At 40.8% G+C, this 19,580-nt stretch overlaps 5 protein-coding genes across 11 annotated transcripts; 4 read left to right on the top strand and 1 right to left on the bottom strand.

The window, feature by feature from the left end:
- The first annotated feature begins 605 nt into the window (after nucleotides 1-605).
- si:ch211-57n23.1 lies at nucleotides 606-3,689 on the top strand. Of its 3 annotated transcripts, none has more exons than XM_039820523.1 (3): nucleotides 606-856; nucleotides 1,336-1,923; nucleotides 2,650-3,689. In XM_039820523.1, exons 2-3 carry the CDS (start codon nucleotides 1,376-1,378, stop codon nucleotides 2,789-2,791), a joined length of 690 nt encoding a protein of 229 aa, XP_039676457.1. In that variant the 5' UTR covers nucleotides 606-856; nucleotides 1,336-1,375; the 3' UTR covers nucleotides 2,792-3,689. The 3 variants fall into 3 exon arrangements, with proteins under 3 accessions (XP_039676457.1, XP_039676456.1, XP_039676455.1); XM_039820522.1 differs by having other exon boundaries at nucleotides 607-856; nucleotides 1,369-1,923; XM_039820521.1 differs by having other exon boundaries at nucleotides 608-856; nucleotides 1,365-1,923.
- chrac1 (chromatin accessibility complex subunit 1) lies at nucleotides 3,201-5,304 on the bottom strand. The gene is made up of 3 exons (XM_039820524.1): nucleotides 5,146-5,304; nucleotides 4,819-4,942; nucleotides 3,201-4,026 (listed from the first exon to the last, which is right to left on the bottom strand). Exons 1-3 carry the CDS (start codon nucleotides 5,302-5,304, stop codon nucleotides 3,947-3,949), a joined length of 363 nt encoding a protein of 120 aa, XP_039676458.1. The 3' UTR covers nucleotides 3,201-3,946.
- Nucleotides 5,305-5,362: 58 nt separating this feature from the next.
- Nucleotides 5,363-7,890, top strand: gatad1 (GATA zinc finger domain containing 1). The gene is made up of 5 exons (XM_039820520.1): nucleotides 5,363-6,201; nucleotides 6,686-6,808; nucleotides 6,964-7,023; nucleotides 7,234-7,417; nucleotides 7,496-7,890. The coding sequence occupies exons 1-5, from the start codon at nucleotides 6,022-6,024 to the stop codon at nucleotides 7,684-7,686; spliced, it is 738 nt and encodes a 245-aa protein (XP_039676454.1). The 5' UTR covers nucleotides 5,363-6,021; the 3' UTR covers nucleotides 7,687-7,890.
- Nucleotides 7,891-9,237: 1,347 nt separating this feature from the next.
- On the top strand, nucleotides 9,238-16,737 carry LOC120571527 (protein naked cuticle homolog 2). 4 transcript variants are annotated; one of them, XM_039820517.1, is made up of 10 exons: nucleotides 9,238-9,444; nucleotides 9,545-9,571; nucleotides 9,662-9,735; nucleotides 13,562-13,616; nucleotides 13,980-14,071; nucleotides 14,337-14,432; nucleotides 14,535-14,670; nucleotides 14,773-14,907; nucleotides 14,991-15,471; nucleotides 16,673-16,737. In XM_039820517.1, the coding sequence occupies exons 1-9, from the start codon at nucleotides 9,420-9,422 to the stop codon at nucleotides 15,443-15,445; spliced, it is 1,095 nt and encodes a 364-aa protein (XP_039676451.1). In that variant the 5' UTR covers nucleotides 9,238-9,419; the 3' UTR covers nucleotides 15,446-15,471; nucleotides 16,673-16,737. The 4 variants fall into 4 exon arrangements, with proteins under 4 accessions (XP_039676451.1, XP_039676452.1, XP_039676450.1 ...); XM_039820518.1 differs by having other exon boundaries at nucleotides 14,776-14,907; nucleotides 14,991-16,737; XM_039820516.1 differs by having other exon boundaries at nucleotides 14,991-16,737.
- Nucleotides 16,384-19,380, top strand: lrrc14b (leucine rich repeat containing 14B). 2 transcript variants are annotated; one of them, XM_039820515.1, is made up of 4 exons: nucleotides 16,398-16,815; nucleotides 16,962-17,129; nucleotides 17,306-17,934; nucleotides 18,495-19,380. In XM_039820515.1, exons 2-4 carry the CDS (start codon nucleotides 17,070-17,072, stop codon nucleotides 19,171-19,173), a joined length of 1,368 nt encoding a protein of 455 aa, XP_039676449.1. In that variant the 5' UTR covers nucleotides 16,398-16,815; nucleotides 16,962-17,069; the 3' UTR covers nucleotides 19,174-19,380. The 2 variants fall into 2 exon arrangements, with proteins under 2 accessions (XP_039676448.1, XP_039676449.1); XM_039820514.1 differs by having other exon boundaries at nucleotides 16,384-17,129.
- Nucleotides 19,381-19,580: the final 200 nt, after the last annotated feature.

Below are 19,580 nucleotides of genomic sequence, written 5' to 3'. Positions count from 1 at the left end.
GTTTTACGGTTTGTCCTGAGATTCACAGTACATCTTTTAAGATTGATGGTGTGTGTCTCATGATCATTCCTCCCCTTACATTACAACACCCTCGATAGTTTGTGCCAAAATATCCCATTCCTCGTTGCTTATGTCAGGGTGTAAGCCCCCGGACTACATAAATTCCTTCCCTGGCCATTCAGAAGACTCACTAAATAAACACAGATGTTGTAAATTAATATTTGGGACAAAACAAATGTTAAAACCCTTTGTTTGTTCTTAAAACAGCATGATAACAAATGTTATGGGTATATCTGACAAAAAGTTTAAATGCACAGGTTATGATTGCATGATGTTTAGAGCGTTTTAAGTTTAAAATTCAAGCCTGCTGCTCCTGTTTAGGACATTGTAAAATGGCTCATAAATTCACGGAGCATCACACTACTACTACTCCATTCAGACGACTTGAAGTCTTTAGAGGAACAAACAGCTGCAAATTAACACTTGTACCACAAAAGTACAATCCAGCGTAGAAATTAAATTCCACTTTTAGTAGGCATAAGTTACATAAAAACCCTGCAGCAGATCTACTATTTCCAGCATGCATGTCTGGTGTTTGCGATTGTATGTCAGGAGACATTTCCAGCCAGACTACAAGTGTATATGACGTTCATTGGGTTAAGTTTCCCTCAATAACTCCACAGACTCTGACGGAAAATCCTTGCTCTCCTGACTGCTGTTACCGGGCCAGTAAATACTGATTCACATCGCATGTAACAGGCTGCAGTCTGCAGACTCATTTTTTCCGACGACTTCAGGCACCGAAGGAGCGTCGCAGAACTCACAGCCTGCGTCGTCGCTTGGGTTTCTTTGCAAGGTAAGACATATTACATACACGAGTGGGTGAAATGTATGTAGGCTACGGTATTGAGCGAAAACATGTTTGTATGAGTTAAAGTTGTTGCAATGATAAGGAGTAGCGGATTAGCTGGGAGGCTTCTTTCTTCTTTTTCTACTACTGGTAAACTATGAAGCTACCATAATGAGAGTAAAACTTCCGGAGATAAGACATAAAACATATGCTTTAGCCTTTGAGCTATGTAAATTACTGTACCGAAAAAAAGAACGCTGTTCTTGGTGGAGACATATGTGGCAGAACTGTAGCAATTAACCTTTTTGTTCTTTATATTAAATGTAACCTAATTTATACCTTTTATTTTGAAGGTGAAATCGCATTTCTGCCTGTATTGACACACTTTTATGACAATGAAAAGTCTCACTGTAATTCTCCATCAGTCTGTCTAGAAATTACATTCATGTGTGTGTGTGTGTGTGTGTGTGTCAATCTGAATAAAGCTGATCAAGCCTGATACTTCATGTTTCAGCCAGATTGGAGATGCTACAGGGGGCAGTGAGCAGGGCCGTGCTCTGCCTGTCCTGCTCCCTCCTGCTGGGGGTCTGCTTCCCAGCAGAGGGTGCCGGGGCAGCGGGGCCTCTTCCTACTTTTCCCCCTGAACAAGAGTCTGGGGACCCGTACCTTGAGGATTGGGAGTGGGGTTCTGGATCATCTCTTCTGCACCTGCTTCACAGCTTCCCTGCTGACAGCCCCTTCATAACAGAGACCCCTGGAAAACCAGTCAACTGCACCCAGCGCTTCTGGTTACCACCGTCCTCTCCAATCTGCTGGGAAAACATAGCTGGACCTGAGGAGTTTGCCAGGTCCCGCCTGCTTGTTCTCCAAAACAGGGCTGCCCTGCAGGCTGTGTCCACCACCAGCGGGTTGGAGGAGGGAGGGATCTCTTACGAACACCAAGCCAGAGAGGAGGTCCAGGGGATCAACTCAGACCACCTGGATGTGGTAGAAACTATACAGACCATGGAAAAGGTGTTTGCCTCTCTGGAGGAGAAGAGGAAAGAGGGAAAGGAGCAGGGGGTACTCACTAGGTGAGAAACAGAAGTCCATGGACCATTTGATGGATTAAATAACCTCAGGGGTTGTATGAAAATTACTGGGGTGAGGAGGGCGCTGAAGCTTATATTTCATTTAATAAAAAACTTTTGGTGTAGTGACTGAAGAAGTGGGAATAAAATCATTATGTACTAAATTACTTATTTAATGGTTAAGGAGGAGGTACATAGTATATCAGTGGTATGACTTTCTGTTGTTGTATATTTATATTTAATACATTAGAACCATACGTTCTAGAGACCTGTCACAAAATACAGCTACAAACCCCACTTTGCAGAGACAAATTCAAGTATTCCATTCAAGTATCTGGTAAATACTGATCCAAGGCCAGCTGTGGGATTATTCCTAAATCATTGTATAGTGAGGCAGTCAGGATCCCTGGATCAGTGTTACTTGTTTGGCCTAAATATAATACTACTTGAATGCCAAAGAAGACAGAGTGGAAACAACATCCAGACAAGCAGCTGAGTCATTTCAAGTGTTTGCAAGAGTCATCTGTCGGGACATCTGGCTGAGACGAGGCTCTGGCATGAAAACAGCTGTAGAGAATTAATGCAATTCAGTGTTTTCTCTCTATTAGATGGGAGAGAACAGACTCATTGGACATTTATGAATTTTGGGGAGGGGGGGGGGGGGGGGGGGGGGGTGTAAATGTGTCACAAAGTCTCAGACATTTACTTGTGGTTTGTCATTCCTTTCAGCATGAAGGAGCATCTTGCCAACACAAGGGACGCCATAGATGGACGAGAGCACATGGCAAACATCCTAGAGAATCATTTTTCTACTTTAGAGAATACTCTGCTTAACATGCAGCTTCGACTCAACAAACTCATCCAACAGTGACAATGACAACCACTTGCCTTATTTGTGCTGTATTTATATATTCATGTAACAATGTAGCAAATGTATGCATGCTCGGGATTATGTTAGTCCATAGTATGAGGACAAAACACACTTGGTATGCACCTTATGTCATCAAAGCACCTAAAAGTGGCATGTGTAAACTGGAATCAGATAAATAAATCTCACATTATCAGGGAGAGTTGATGAACATGTAGCTGTTAAATCACGTTTTATATTTCCACTTAGCAGATATGTTTCACATGGAGATTTCATGGTCCTGCTATCAGCCTCAAGCTTGGAATATAACAACTGACCTGTTTAACACATCATTCGACATGTATACACTGCATTTACATACATCCATTTCTCCAAAGTTGTGGTGTAAAATACATGCGGTGCAACATGCATATCAGACAGCATGAATCTTTATTTTAATATCAAATCTAAACAATTTGTAAATGCATGAGGATGATACGTTGTAAGGTGGTCAGCCGATATATACACTTTAAATATTCACATCTATTAAGCTTGAGTGTGAATTTGTATATGGAAAGACGCAGCATGTTCAGTTGCTTTGTAGTGAAGCTGGAAAAAAAAGAAGAGGTATTTATACTTTCAAGTATTTATGATGAACTACACACAACTCAAACATGGCAATTCACTCCTGCTGATTGTTGTGCATGCAAAACAAGCACGGACTTTATAAGATATTGCTACCACAAAGCCTTCAAAGATAGTCTGGGAATACGGGCCAAATGCAAAAATGTTCCAAAATGTTAAGGGGTGATTGCATTATGATTCATCTACGCTGCTTTGTTTAGGCCATTGTTACAAATTTTGATTCCTGGCATCAAGTATTTATCTTAAGACATACAGTAAAACATCTATGTACCTCTAAGAGTCAGTGTGTTGTTGTGTTTGAAGAGGATTTCTAAGTCTTCACTTGATTTTACATTTTGCCTACTGTATGTGGCTTTACTTTCAATTATGTGTCCACTAACGTCTTTCATGAGCCCTACAGCTGAATTCTTTCAATGTATTCAAAAAAGCATTGAGAAAGTTCAGGGTATCTCTTCTGCCAGTGCACTTAATGAATGGGAGGACATGTGCATTTGATAACATCTGTCCAGATGTTAAATGTAGCCAGTGTCCTTTTTAAAAGTCAGCATCATCATCTTGCATTTGGTCCAAAGATTGAAGATAATCTCGAGCCAAGATCTTCTTAGGTAGGATATCTATAAAAGAGAATATTAAACTGTGTCAAACTCATTCTTACGGTCACTATTTATCCTCTTACTGTAGCTGCAGAATGCCTTTCCTGACTGTCCCAACCTATCACGCCATATGAAGGGATGTGAAACTGTGTTTACAGCATCTGAATGAATGATGAATGGTTGTGGAAATAGATCTTAAAAGCATTTTTTGTCCTTGGTAGAAGGTGAGGTTACAACAAAAACTGCTCTAAAAATTGCGGCAGAAAAAATAAGACTGTAGAAACTTCCATTTAAGATTATTGCAAGCAAACACAAAGAGGTGCAAGTTTGTGTTGAAAAAAAGGAGTCATCAAAAGCCAGAATTCGTGAAAAATACATTTGTTGATTACTGTATAAACTACTTGGTATTTTATTATAAAATGGACCACTTTGTTTCTTCCTTAATATTTGGTTTAAGTACATTACATACATGCCATTTTCACATTTGTATGGTATTTTTTCTATTATATATTTATGTTCTTTACTGTTGCAGTACTTCAGCTTAATATGTGTATTGCATACACCTAACACCGAGGCAAATTCCTTTTATGTGATTGATACCCCATTCACATTGTGAAAAAGCAGTCCTTTTCTTCGACATATACATACATCGACAGATATTGCAGGACTTTTGTATTAGACTGCATTTATTTTAGGTAGATATTCTATTCCACTAATGTTTCAGTGGTTAGAAGAGAGTTAGTAGTGACCAACATTACATGCTGCAGAAAGTCCCTGTACGTCTAACGTTACCAGGCTGTGGCTGGGTCTCACCTGTAAGAAAGTGGAAAGTCTCCTTCTCCTCTGCGGTTTGAGCCAGGTCGCTGTATGATAAAGTGTTGGTTTCTTTCCCGGAGCCGTTGAATGAAGCGAGAGCCAGGTGCTGGACAAACAGCTCCTTCAACAACACAACACAAGTCAGCAAAAGAGAAACTCACGGTAAGTGGAGCTCAAATGTTAACTGGAGCAGCCACATTTACGCTTAGCTATCCGAGAAGCTAACCGCGAGCTAATCCCTGTTAGCAGCAGCAGATGAATGAGCTGACAAGTTAGCAGTGCTCAGTGAACCAATGATTTAGCATTAAACGGCAGCTTACTTACTGTAGCCTTGGTGGTGAGAAAAAGAGCGTCCTGGTTAATGCTGGAGACATCGGGGGAGCTCTTCATTATCAACCTCACTCTGGACATTGGGAGGGAGATGGTTTTTTTGTTAGTTGACGTTTGGTCGTCTTTGTCGGGAGTATTTTGAGACATCTTCATGAGGACACGGCGCCAGACAGGCGGAACTTTTGTTTTGAACAGTGACGCGTTTCTTCTTCTTCACATTAACAGTGGTTGGTGGCCGTTTTACTTGATTACCGCCACCTGTTGGAGTGGAGTCACTTCAGGTGAAATCGGCTTTTTTGTGTTCAATTATTACCTGTATGACCAAGAAATGTTCGATTATTATCATTGTCACACGTCCACTACTACGTTACTTTTTACTTGCATTAACTAGGAGACAAAATCGGTGTTGTGTGTGATAGTTTCCCACTACCTAAACCTGAACCAAACCTTTTACACAACATGGTTTATGGCAACATCTCAATACACAGGTTGAGTTCGGCGCAGACTCCTCCAGTCCAGTGGTGGCGCTTGACCAATGCATCGCAAACCACAGAGCCGAAGATGTCAAAATAGGCAGAAGAAGAAACAGTTAGCAATGGCGGTCATTTGGCTGCGAAAATAAACAATCCATCTTGTAATTTCATGCTGACGTGATTATCGTATCAAGCCTAATGCCATAGCTAGCTAGTCGTCTAAGGTTTATCTGTCGCAGAAAGGACATATCTTTCTCTCTGTTTGTGTCATTTGAAGGAGTCACGTCGGTGTGATACACAGTTAGCAGGGGCTGAACGAGCAGCCATCATCTCATTGTGTAGCACTGTATTAACGTTCATTTATTTGTACCCTGGCGTCGTTTTCTGACCGTTAACGATGCCGCTGGGTTTGAAACCATGCTGTGCTGTCTGCAAGACCAACTCTTCCTCGATGTGGAAGAAAGGAAACCAGGGAGAGATCCTCTGCAACAACTGCACAGGAAAGAGCAGCAGCTGCGGAGCATCAGGGCCCTCCATGTCCTCCAACACTCAGCCCAGCAATGGCGGGGGAAAGCAGGTTCGTTGCTGTGTAAATGTGCCTTTCACATTGAATGCTCCGCTTGGGTTCGGCTCATGCTTTATGCATATTTTCAAGGGGAACCCCCTCTCTAAACTAGAGTTCACATACTGGTGTTCACATACTGGTGTTTACAGCTGTACATTTAAAGAAGTACCACTACCTCCTTAAGATGAACAGCAGCATAACAAACTGTAATGTAGAGATTATAATGAGTCTCAAAGCGGCCTGTGACGTTACTGAGATGACTGGGATGTGTGGATGTTTTCTCTGTTTCATATCACTGTAAATAGTTTCTTTTTTTATTCGAATGGTGGGTCAGTCGAAACAAGCACTTGGAAGGTTATTATGATAACAGTTATTACTTATTTGTGGATAAAGTAACTAATCAGTTACCCGATAATCATTAGTTGCAGCCTTAGTTTGTCATAGGTAAATATTGAATGGAGGCAGATTAAATACCTGGTATGTGTTGCTCTTTTAGTCCAAGCAGGAGATCCACAGGAGGTCTGCACGGCTGAGAAGCACCAAGTACAAAGCTCCGGCATCTGAGAAGAAGGTGTCAACAAAAGGAAAGGGAAGAAGACACATATTCAAACTCAAAAATGTAAGACAGAGATGTATTCGATTAGCACATTTAGTTTTTTCTCTTGTGTTGTACTATGAACTTATTTATTTGACCTGTGTGTGTGTGTGTGTGTGTGTGTGTGTGTGTGTGTGTGTGTGTGTGTGTGTGTGTGTGTGTGTGATCTCTTTCCTCAGCCAATCAAAGCACCAGAATCTGTTGCAACAATCATCACATCCGAATCAGTATTTTATAAGGTATGATGTAATACAAAGTAATCTCACGTTTCCGCTCAATATCGGAATATTGTTATCTACCCCATTTTCATCTGAAAACATTTCCTGATCTGTCAGAATTTCTTCATCTAATTGCAGCTTTAACTAATACTGTTGTAGGAAACATTCATCCTGTGATACATGTGAGAGAAGGAGCCAGACCCTCCTTAGTGTTTATATTTGTATCCACAGGGTGTATACTACCAGACAGGAGATGTGATCAAGGTAACCGATGAGGAAGACGGGAAGTCTTACTATGCCCAGATTCGAGGCTTCGTGCAGGACCAGTACTGCGAAAAGAGTGCTGCACTGACCTGGTTAATCCCCACACAGGCTAGCCCAAAGGACCAGTTTGATCCTGGGACATACATTGTTGGTGAGCAATGAGAATTTAAAATTTTACAATTTCTAGGACATTTATGTGACAAGTTAAGAACTGTCTTATTTTTATTAGGTCCCGAGGAGGATCTGCCCAGGAAGATGGAGTACCTGGAGTTTGTGTGTCACGCCCCCTCTGAATATTTCAAGTCGCAGAGCTCTCCGTTCCCCACCATCCCCATCCGACCAGAAAAAGGCTACATCTGGACCCACATAGGACCCACTCCAGCCCTCACTGTCAAAGAGTCTGTCAGTGGCAGCAGTTAAAAAAACTGTGAGATGGACTTGGTCTGTTGCTTTTTAAACAGACATATGTACATTTATGTAATATAAAGAAGAAGAAAAAAATTGTTAACCTCAGCCATTACTTCAGATTGAAGGCCAGTTGTAAGTAGGAAACTCCCTTTCAAACAAGATGTTAACATAATACTTTTGTATTTAGTTATACACAAAAAAAGCTCTTTTCCACCATCCCTTTTGTCTGTGATTGTTTAAGAAAATGGTATTTATTTAGTTGCTGTGTGGTCAATAGACTAACATGACCTTTTACACTGTTATCCCCTTTTTATTTTTCCTTCTGTGAATTAAGCTATACATTTCTTAATTATGGCAACAATAAGTTAGGTGATAGAAACAGTGAAGAGCTGCAGTTGTCATGAGTGTTACAAGTGCTTAGTGTCAAAGCACGAGATACTGCAGTAAACCGCAGATGTGATGCATTTGTCATTCCAGCATTCTCGTGATGTTCACCTCATTTACAGCAGAGTTGTATGATATGTTCTACAGTGGTGTCTGTGTTCTTAACCCTTGTGTTGACTTCGGGTCAAATTCACCCATTTTCAATTTTTGTTTTATATCAGAAAATATGGGACGTAGAAATAAGCGCTGAAAATGTGTAGAAGAAAATTTTAACAATTTAAAACGTTGGAAAAAACAAAAAAAAACTGTCAAGGTTGACGGGAAGACAACACAAGGGTTAAAAAGACCGTTTTGCAATGTAGGAAACTGGTGGTCAAGACAGCCCTTTCACCTGAATACAGCATCTTGATTATACAATTATAATTTAATTGAAACAAGTCATTCATACAGTATTGACAGACAACATTCGTGATTCATATGAGCCGAAATAGAGAGCCATCAGTCTTGTACAGGGATATACTGTGGATTCATCTTAATACTGGTAAAGCATGTGTAAATGCACACACAAGACAAATTATTAAAATATTAGCCTACATTTTATTACAGTTGTGGCCAAAAGTTTGCAGTTGTAAAGAACATGTATGTCATGGCAGTTTGAGTTTCCAATCATTTCTACAACTCCTATTTTTCTGTGATCATTGTATCATTGAATCATTGGAGCACATACTTCTTTGTCACAAAAAAAACATTCATGAAAGCTGGGTCTCTTTTGACTTTATTATGGGTCTTCTGAAAATGTGACTAAATCTACTGGTCAAAAATACATAGAGCAACCTCAACGACAACGTGATGTAGAAAGTTGTATCAATCAAATTTGCTTTCTGACATGACGTCTTTTACTTCTCACAGTGATTATGATTGACTACAGCTGGTGACATCTCTGAGCCCATTTAAATAGACATTAGGACCTGTTCTTTACAACTATATGTAAACTTATGGCCACAACTGTATATTTTTATTTTTACATAACGAAAACAATACATATGTCCAGAATAAGTTATTTTACATATTAAAAGGTGTCTCAGAAAAAGAAGCTTTCTCCCTTTGTTAACGTGTTTTTCTTAGCTTTATTAATCTACAGTGATCGGCTAAACCGAATTTACCGTACAAGGAAGTGCGCAACGGTGAAGCCTCTCGCTCTGCCATTTATACTCTTTGATATCCAAGTCAAACTTTCACGCTGGTCTGTGTAGTCCATGGTGTAGTCTGCTGGCGCTGTTCTTTCACAAGTGTCGCATTTATTTCCCCCCTCATGGATTGGATATTATGAAATGTTCCTCATCAAATAAAAATACGGAACTATGGGAAAATTACAGTCCAAACTTGGTGAGATATTTTATTACATTACATTGCATTAGTTTTTTTTTTTTTTTTAGATGGAATCGCTTCTGACTCTTTTTTTTTTTCCCCCTCATTATTTGGACAGCTTCGAAACGTAGACAGGGTCCCGAAGGTAAGACAGTCAACACAGAAACTGTACAAACAACATACCTTTTACACGTGTTTGTACATGTATTAACATATTTATTCTTATGCTCTGCAGGTGGTAGTTTGGCTTCCAATGTGCTGACCTGTCAAAGGGAGCTGGAGCGCATCCACAAAACCAAACTGACAGAGGTAGAACAGGTTTTTATAATGTATGCTTATTTCGGCTTATATAGTTTAGTATTAGGCTTTATATTTAACTGGACTAACATACAGACGCAGGGAAAACTAAACTCAGCGGGCACCCACATTAGGTATTACACAAATAGATCCCATGATGCTTATTTTGGTTTCCTTTGGCACTGTAATGGTTTGTTTTTGATGGATTACCAAATAGGCTTGAAGCTGGCACAGTGATGGGTGGAAACCATTGGCCTGATAGGGTTAGGAGACTTTATTGATATAATGGTTGATAATGTAGTTAATTTAGACTTTACTGAAAACAATAGGCAAGGCAGCTTTATTTATATAGCACATTTCAGCAACAAGGCTATTCAAAGTGCTTTACATAAAACATTTAGGAGCACTTAAAACAACTATTGATTATATGGTTTGGGGGAGTTTTCTTATCTGAATCAAGCGTCTAAGAACATTGGGTCTCACAAAATCCCTTTGAGGCAAATTTGTGATTTGTCGTATTAATAAAATGACTAGACTGGACTTGGCTCTGAATTGATAATATCTAACAACACATAAGTATTTTAGGGACTCTTAGGGATTTCTCCTCCAGATCATCCTCTTCGATGCATGAGAGTTTTACATTTTGCATTTTTCACATACTGGAGAAAAAAAGCAGCAGAAACTCAGGCATTCCCAGCCTCTATACTGGTTTATTGCAGCGTCAACAGCTTCATCTCACTTCAGCCAGTTTTGGGATATACAGTATTTTCTCACATCACTTCAGGAGACATAAAAGGTGTTTGGAGGTAGTCGTATATTTATTCTTCCGCCCTTTCCTCCTCCATCTCTATAAAGAGACTTGCAAGTCTGTGAAGTGAAACACAGCCACCCCCTCCAAACAGCAAGGTCTTTATACCCGACTGAAAAAAAGTCTCCACATCTGGTACTGCTTTCCTTCTCCAGTCAGACAGACTGTAAAGAGGGGAGAGAGGAAAAAGATGTGGGGAGGGAGGGGGTGTTTGATTGCGTAAATGATTATCACATGTAGACTGTCAGCATTTATGAAGCCATATGTTTGGATGGATACTGTTGAACACAAGATAAAATGTCCTCTTCATTATGTGTTATTTAAGAAGAGGTGGTAAAAACTGTTACTTACTCTCCTATTAACTATATACACACTGATTTAATCTGTATAACCAGATTATGTGTTAAAAGGAAATTACAAATGTTTTATGAGCTTCCAAAGATCACAGTGTTGTTTGTAGATAAAGGAAAACTATTTAAATGTGAAATGTGATAAACAACATGACATGCCATTTTACTTGTCTTCAGCTTGTTTGATCGTTTAGCACAACTGCTAAAGTCATTAGATTTGGTGCGAGTTATCACTAGTTTGTTTTGAAGTTTTATAAAGTGTTGTATGAAAGCTCTGGAAACTTCCACAGTTTGGAAAAAGATGTTGCCAAGTTGTTTAAAAGGTTGTGGTGGAGTTTCTGTGCTTGTTAATGGCAGAGATCTTCCTGCGATTAGATTTTCCAGCCTAATATAGTTTGACACTCCACTGCTGTAAACTGCCAACGGCAAAGACATCCCATTGTGTGAGACATTTTATATATTTAGCTTTGGTCTTGCATGAACCCTCTTTTTGCCTCCTTAATATGAAGCCTTTTCCATGACTTTACTTAATTTAAATAGTTTTCTGCAACTAGAGAGAGACAGTTAAAAAAAAAAGACACTTTAAAACAATTGCTAACAAACATTTTTATGTAAAGTTCTTTTATTAATAGCAATCTGAAAACTTTGACAGCACAAAAATAGCTTAATGATGGTTACAGACACTTTGTGTATTCTTGAAGATAACCAGTGACAAGTAAATGTGTTTAAGCTGTAGATAAAAACTGAAGACACACAGACCCACTAACTAAATATTTACGTATATGCCTTACTTACCTGTCAAAAAGCAGTCGCTCAGGTGTCGACAACATCACTTTCTGAAGGTGTGTGTGCGCACGGCTTACTCTCTCTGTGTTTTCATAAACACCATGTAAATATTGTAACATCCATGAGCAAACATCACGAGCAGGCTTTTAATCTTGACATAACTAACGCCCAGGTGTGGTTACTTCTACTACTCTGCTTGTTATTTTGTTTGCACTGGAAATCCACCGTTAAGTCCAGTTCACATTTGTACCAATGTTTCTGTCTTGAGTGAGCACACATTACTTTAAGTCTTGAAAAGGTTGGTATTTCTCATTATATTTAGGCTAAAATCCACCCATGTATAACGTTATCAGATTGACTGTTATACATTCTTGCTGAGACAAAGGCAGCTACTGTTCTGCTGACACTTGAAGCTTTTTGATATCCAGGCAGATGGGTGGATGGGTGTTTTATAATGAGGGCATACAACAAATACTGGATTCTACCCTGTGTGCACCTTTCTGCTACCTGCACCATCTCTTCCACTTCCCACCGTATTTTACTTGAAATCGAACCCAGCATCAAAGCTTCACTGCAGTCAGAGCGTGACAGGCAGAGAGAGGAGGGTGTGGAGAAAGACTGGTGTGTATGTGAGTGCAAGGTGTGCACTCATCTTATCATTCCTATTGTCGCTCATCTGCATCTGCCCGAGCATCAGTGTGACGTTAATGATGGATTGTTGTGTTAAGAGATAAGAAAAGCCTTGTTGGGGCTCTCAGTTTTCTCTTGCTTTACAGTGCAGACTGGTTTCTACCTGAGATAGTAGTGAGTATGTACTGTCAGATCTTTTTTTAAATCACAGAAATGGATATGATTGTTAAAGGTCCCATATTGTAAAAAGTGAGATATCTGTCTTTTTTCTATTAAAGCAGGTGGAAGTGCTATATACATACTGTGGAAGTATCAAAACACTCAACACAAGGAAAAATGCACACAGCCCTTATTCAGAAACTGGGCCTTTTAAACAGTTGTGATGTTTACTTGCTTACTTACATAGGTAGAAAGTGCTGCTACAGTGCCATTACTGTTATTCCCTGGCTGCAATGACGGTGCAAGGCCCCGAAAATATTTTAACAATCAGAGCAGACTGGGCTTTTTCGAGAGGGGGGCTTAAAGAGAGACGCTAAAACGGAGCGTTTCTGAGGGTGAATACAGACGGACAATATGAGAAAAATAATTTACATTAAATGATCATATAAAACTTCAGGGACACGTCAGTTACGTGTGATCAGGGAAGAAAAGGTCAAAAGGTCAAAATGTCAACGGTTTAAAGAGGAGAGCCAGTTAGGAAAATGTCCAAACCTCGTTCTATTCAATTTTATTCTATTTATAGTGCCTAATCATAAAAGAAGTTATCAGCACACTTTACAGATAGAGTAGGTCTAGACCACGCTCTAATTTACAGAGACCCAACAATTCCCCCCAAGAGCAAGTATTTGGTACGATAGTGGCGAGGAAAACCTTCCTTTAAACAGTCCGAAACCTCAGGCAGAACCAGGCTCTAGGTGGGCGGCCGTCTGCCACTACCAGTGGGGACACAAAGACACACGCTCCTTTGCTGCCTTACTGTGCCATTTATATTCTTTCTGTGTTTTAATTTCTGTAGAAAAATGAAGAAAGATTTACATCACATTCATACATCATCAGATCAATTGTGTTGAAAATGTAATTTTCTTGACAGGAATGGAAGAAGAGTCAATGACTTATTTTCTAGAATGACACACATTGCTCACATCTGGAGATCAATCTCTGCACCAATGGGATGAAAAAAGCTCTTAATTGCTTACTCTTTTCTTTCCCTATCCCTCTTACACGTATGCTCTCTGTTGATTTACACTCTCACTTTTTTTGACAGAACTTGTATGTAGAATTGAGGGCAAACAAGTCTGAGCGTAACTGCAACCTCAAAGGTGAGTAGAGAACTGAATTATTGCTGTTTGCATCATACTGACGTTGCTCACTTTCTATGTATTATAAAGGGCGTAATTATTGTGTAGATGTTGAGCAGGTCACACCCCTTGCTTTCCCAGGTCAAAGGGAAAAAGTTAAATTAAATACATCTGTTCTACAGTATATTTGAAAACTTCCACCTTTGGAGGTGGAGCTTCCAGTAAGTTTCCTCTCTGCTGCCAAACATGTATTGAAAACAGAGCTTATAACAAGGAATATGTTGATTACAAGGCACAGTATGTTAACACAATAATTATAGTAACCCTCAAACTGTGAGTCTACTGGATAACGATATTTACAGTCCAGCTCTGTGTGTTGTTTAGTGGTTCTGCCACCAAAGAAGACACCTGATAGAGATAAAAGCATCCACTTCCAGTTCAATAAACAGACGAAGAAGAGGAGCAGCCATGCTGGTGTGAGTGTATACCTCCAAATCTCTGCAACATTTGCAAATCATTAAGGTACCTGATGGGTGAGATTCTAGTGTGTCTTGATAATGTGTTTTCCGGGACACTCTTTACAAAGTCACGCATCTGATAGTAATCAACAATGTATTATAAGCACACATTGAGGTTTTACCAGTTTTTTTTTTATTACACCACATATATTACTGTAAACTTTAATTTTACCTAATAAACTACAGAACTGCACGTTTATTATAGCAATATGTGCACACACAGGTCACAGAGTGTAACATAGTGCCTGATAAGGACACTCAGCAGGAGTGGGTATTCATGCTGTACAACTTTGACAACAGTGACGAGGTCACCAGAGAGGTAGGTTTCCTTCACGCATATTGTTTAAATTAAATGGTGTTTTAAGTAGCTTGCTTTGTACACAGTGTGTATATACAGTATGTATGTGTGTGCATTCTGCAGGACATGTCCAGTCTGATACACTCCATGCATGAGGTTCTAGAGGCGTCAGTCAAGCCGCCTTACAGTGGCACCACACCCCTGAAGATAAAGCTAGTTGTAACTCCATCAGCTGGCCCAGAGAAGATCTCAGAAATAGGTAAAAAGCCTTTTTTTTATTGTGGCTCAAGTAACTGTAGACATAATTTGTCAACCAAATGTCACTGGTGTGATGATAATGCCCCTCTCCCATTGAAAACAGCAGCAGGGAAGGAGCAGAGTGCTTTTCAGGAGGCAGCAAAAAGACACTATTGTGTGGATGAAAACATAGAGCGCAGAAACCACTACCTGGATCTAGCTGGCATTGAAAACTATACCTCCAAGTTTGACAATACAGGTATAGTTTGTGCATATCAGCATAGTTTTTTCCTTACACACAATTACATACAATTAAAGCCATTTTTCTTCCTTTTATTGCAGACTCTCCCTCTCAGGAGCCCACTCAGGATGCTCATTCTGCTCTTAAGCACCACCCTGTGGTGATCAGAGAGAACTGCATCTCTCCTGACTCTCCCAGAGGCCTCTCTACCCCTTATTCCCCAAGAAGCAAGGCTGTGTCAGTGGGGAAAGACAGGAACGGAGGAGAGGGGAAGTCCTGCAGGTTACATGGCCAACACCCTGCTTCATGGTGCCATCCTTCCCAGTCTCAGCCTGCAGCACATAGCGTCCTGCAACATAGTCAGAGCAAGAGGCTTCGCTCCAGGGTACAAGATGCTGCCTCACACCTTAGACCTACGCCGGGGGGAGGTAGGGAAATATTTTCCAACCTTCAACCCTCCTGTGGTGCCTTGGCTTCTCCAGCCCAGAGACATGAGCACCGTCACAAGCATCATCATCATCATCATCATCACCACCATCACTACCACCCTTCATAAATGCTTTTCAAACACACATGAGACCGGTAAGAAGAGTAGCTATAGACTATTGACCTGAAATGTGGTAGTTTTGGAGGTTAAATGCAACTCAGCAGGTCCTTGAATCACCTAATTTACTTGATATTCAGTGTGTGGTGGAATCAGGCTTAGGCACTGTTATCTTAATGCAAGAAAACCCGAAAATATTACCTACACTAGATCCAAGAAAGCCAGTTCAGTGTTACTAATACTACTTTTATAGCCATTTAGATTGGCAGATTCCTCTCAGATAGATTGCCACGTAGCTTTAAAAGTTATTTAAATGCACACTTTGTAGAGATACATGACTACATTTGAACCTGTATTGCTGTATAACCTGCATAGTCACATATTTGCTTCCTAGGCCAAATATGTGTTAGCCTGGCTCCACGCTGGTAGGACCAGGCTAAATATGTGTACCACTGAACAAACATTTAATGGCAATGAATAATTTGTCTGTTGATAGTTCATATTCCAATAACAATCCCAGAAAGTCCATGCTTTGTTTTCTTGCATTTTTCTATGTATGTTAGTGACATTTTTTTAACTCAAAAACAGCAAGACAACAACTGTTTGCAATATATTCTGCATTTCCGGCCGCAATATGTTGCTTGTAGTTGTATTTTTCCACATCAGGAGCATGATATAGAAATGCTGAAATATGGTCAACAAAGTAAACATGGAATCTGCACCCATGTTTATATCGGAAAGAATCCATCATGTAAAGGGCATAGACATCCATGTCTTCACTGGCAGAAGCCTCAATAGACCATAATGCATTGCAACCATGTGACATGCTGTAATCTGAGAGTGGCAAAAGCCATTAACTGAGGCAGGTTTGGTTAAAAGTGAATGCACCAAAATGTAGATAACAGCACCTTATCACAAGCTGTCTTCTCAAATGCATTAAACATTGCAAAGTGATAATGTTTCTGTACCACAGATTTTAATGTTCCTGTATTGCTGTTATATTTCTGCTCTCACAACATTGTTTTCTTCTATCCTTGCAGGTTATGTGAGTAGTGTCACAAAGAGGTGTTTGTAGAATAGTGATAAGTTTCCCAGTGGCATTCAGATGTTGTTCCTATTTATCTCTCTTACGAAAGTTGCAAACAGACACTGTGCCTGTCGAAGGACGTGAGACAGCTGTTTCTATTAATAACCTCTACCCCTCTTACCCTACCACGCGACCCCCATGCCTCACCACAGCAAGCCTAGGTCTAGACAAATGCACAACACCCAGGCAGACATCAACAGAGGAAATCAACAAAGCAGCAACCACAGAGGAGGCCAGACACTGACACGCATAGCTGTTTGACTGCAGCTCTCATCAACAACCAACAGAACTGTTGGTACGAGAGAGAAAACCAGGGGATAAAACCTAAAAAACATGAAGTCACTGCAATTTCTTGCTGCTGAGAGCTTTGTCCAGAGCGGTCCAAGTGCTCTGGAGAACCTCAACTGTGTGTCTTTTAACCTCTACCCAATTCTCTTCAAGGCCTGCTACCTCCATGAGCAGGCAGACTTGCTGCATGTTTTGGTCCAGGCATGGCCTCTTCATGTGCTTGACATACAGAGGCTCCTGGGAGAAACAGTCGACTGTCAGATGGACCTGACCTCCCGCACCTGCCGGCTTTGTCTGGAGGCAATTCTAACTGGCTTAAAGGTACTTGGATTATCTTGAGTACATTATGCTTTATCATATTATTGTCATACATGTTTTTCAGTTATTCTACTTGTGGCCTTACTGGCTTAAACACACCTTGTTATTGGCTCACAATGGTCATAAATTGTTATAGCTTGACTAGATAATCATGATCTTTTCCCCTTGTTTTTCTATAGGATTATGTGTTGTCTCCTCCAAGAACCTACGCCAAGAGCCTGCATGTGGTGGACCTGACTGCCCTGAAGGATATCGAGCACCAGCCCTGCCCCTGCCAGTCAACCCTGGGCCGATGGGGAAGAACCCAGCTCCTGACCCAAATGTGCTACGAGACCACGGTGGCCATGCAAGCCAGCGATGTGTCCCGATCTCCCGTTGAAATATCTATTGATGTCCGTTTGAATGGCTTCGTCACAGGCCGCAACTATGAGCTGGTGGCTCAGGCCTTCCTCCTCAAGCGCTACTGTCCACTGAAGCTTCGTTTTGTTAGTTTTCGGGCTGATTCCCTCACTCTCAAGCAGCTGTTCTATGTTCTTCGCCTAGCAGAACCTGAGTGCATTTCAAAGCTCGAGGTAGTCCACAATGTTCCCCTGGAGGCCCCACACTTGGAGGTGCTGCTGTCCAAGGTGGAATTGCCCAAATTACAGTCATTGACCCTGCCGGCTGGGGCGTTGGATGTTAGAAGGTTGGGCTCTGATGAGAATGATGTGCTGTCCATCATCGGCAATCTGCTGGCCCAACTGAGCAGCCTGACTGAGCTCTCTGTTGGTTTCTCCACTCTGACTGGACACCTACGCAGATTGCTTAAGTGAGTAACTAGACAGAGAGGGGGATGAAGAAAGACAACAACAAGGTGTCTTTGTTATGTCCGTCTGTCTGTCTTGCATGCACTTTGTAGCATCAAGAGCTTTAATATAGCTCACAATAATCACCTTTAACCAGGGTCACAGCACATTCCTGCTGTATTAAAGCTCTTGGTTAGCAATGGGAGGTATTTTGTTGTTAAAATGTCTTTCATGGTGCCAGAGTGAGGACAGACAGCTGCACCTGGCCACAGCCACAGGTTAGCCAGAACCCTACTACTTGTACGTCACAGTTCAAATGAAAATAGAACTGGAGGCCCAAACAGACTTAAAAAATAAAGATGTACCTATTATTCTGTTAAGCATTTCCTGCCCCATCCTGCATGTCAAATTTGTCCTTCTTGAGGACTAACACAAACTATAATATGTATCTGCCTGCTATTCACTACTGTACATAGCAATTGTCATTTGTGTTAAAAGATTGCTGAGGCCCAGGGAAACTGGTACCATTGACCTTTAATCACATACCAATTCATTTCTTTTTACGTATCTTTTCTTTACCTAGTCCTCTCAACACTCCACTGCAGTACTTGGAGTTGGCCAATTGCTGCCTCAACCGTTTGGACATGACGTACCTGTCCAACAGCCTCCACAGTGAGTTCCTGGTTTGTCTGGACATCAGCGGACATGACATCTTCAGCTCTTTCTCCTCCTGTTTCCACAGACTGCTCAGCCGCTCCTCAGCCACATTGGTCAGCCTGGCCATTGAAGAATGTAACATAGAGGATGAGCACATGGACGCCTTCACTAATGCTCTGGCTTGCTGTCAGGTGCTGGAAGAGCTCAAATTCGTGGGAAACCCTCTGACCTCTGCAGCCCTGCGCAGGCTATTCTCCATGCTATCTGCAGGCTTTCCTAAGTTAAAATACATAGAGGTACCCGTTCCCCGTGAGTGCTACTCTGAGGATGTCACTTATCCTCTTGATGATTCAGACCTACTGCTGTACAACAAGGAGTTGTTTCAGGAGGTCAGAGGCCAGCTGATGGGGATCCTGGAAGGAGCTGGTAGAGGAAGTGTGGAGGTGTGCACACCACTCTCTGGGGCCTATGACCCAGACCTTAATGAAACCAGCAATGAGCTGGGAGTGTCCATGTTAAAATCTTTTAACAATGTCATCGGGAACTTTATAGTTAGCATAACTGACGTGGACAGTAGAAGATCACAGGCTCAGGAAGATAACTAATGGGGTTGCCTGGAGTGATCCACTAAATGGACTGACAGAAAAAGGTCATGATCTCAGATTGTTTACACAAATCTATACATTTGTGTAAAGCAGACCTGAATCTTCAAACTTTACAGAAATGTTCTTGCTTTGTTGACAATGAATGACCCCTGCAGACCATTTTTCTTTTAAAGGCTGCGTTCTTAGACTATACTAAATGATATATATATATATATATATATATATATATATATATATATATATATATATATATATATATATATATATATATATATATATATATAATTTGAATGTAGTGCTAGTACAGAAAGCTAGCACCTATGCATGACAGAAGGCCAACACTGTGGATATAGATGTATTTACATCATATACAGGGCTTCCATTCCTGATGACATTGTATCTCAGAG

This window comes from Perca fluviatilis, chromosome 13 (genome assembly GCF_010015445.1).
Source record: "Perca fluviatilis chromosome 13, GENO_Pfluv_1.0, whole genome shotgun sequence".
NCBI lineage: Eukaryota > Metazoa > Chordata > Actinopteri > Perciformes > Percidae > Perca > Perca fluviatilis.
The sequence above is the reverse complement of the archived record's forward strand: the minus strand, read 5'-3'. Positions and strand labels throughout refer to the sequence as shown.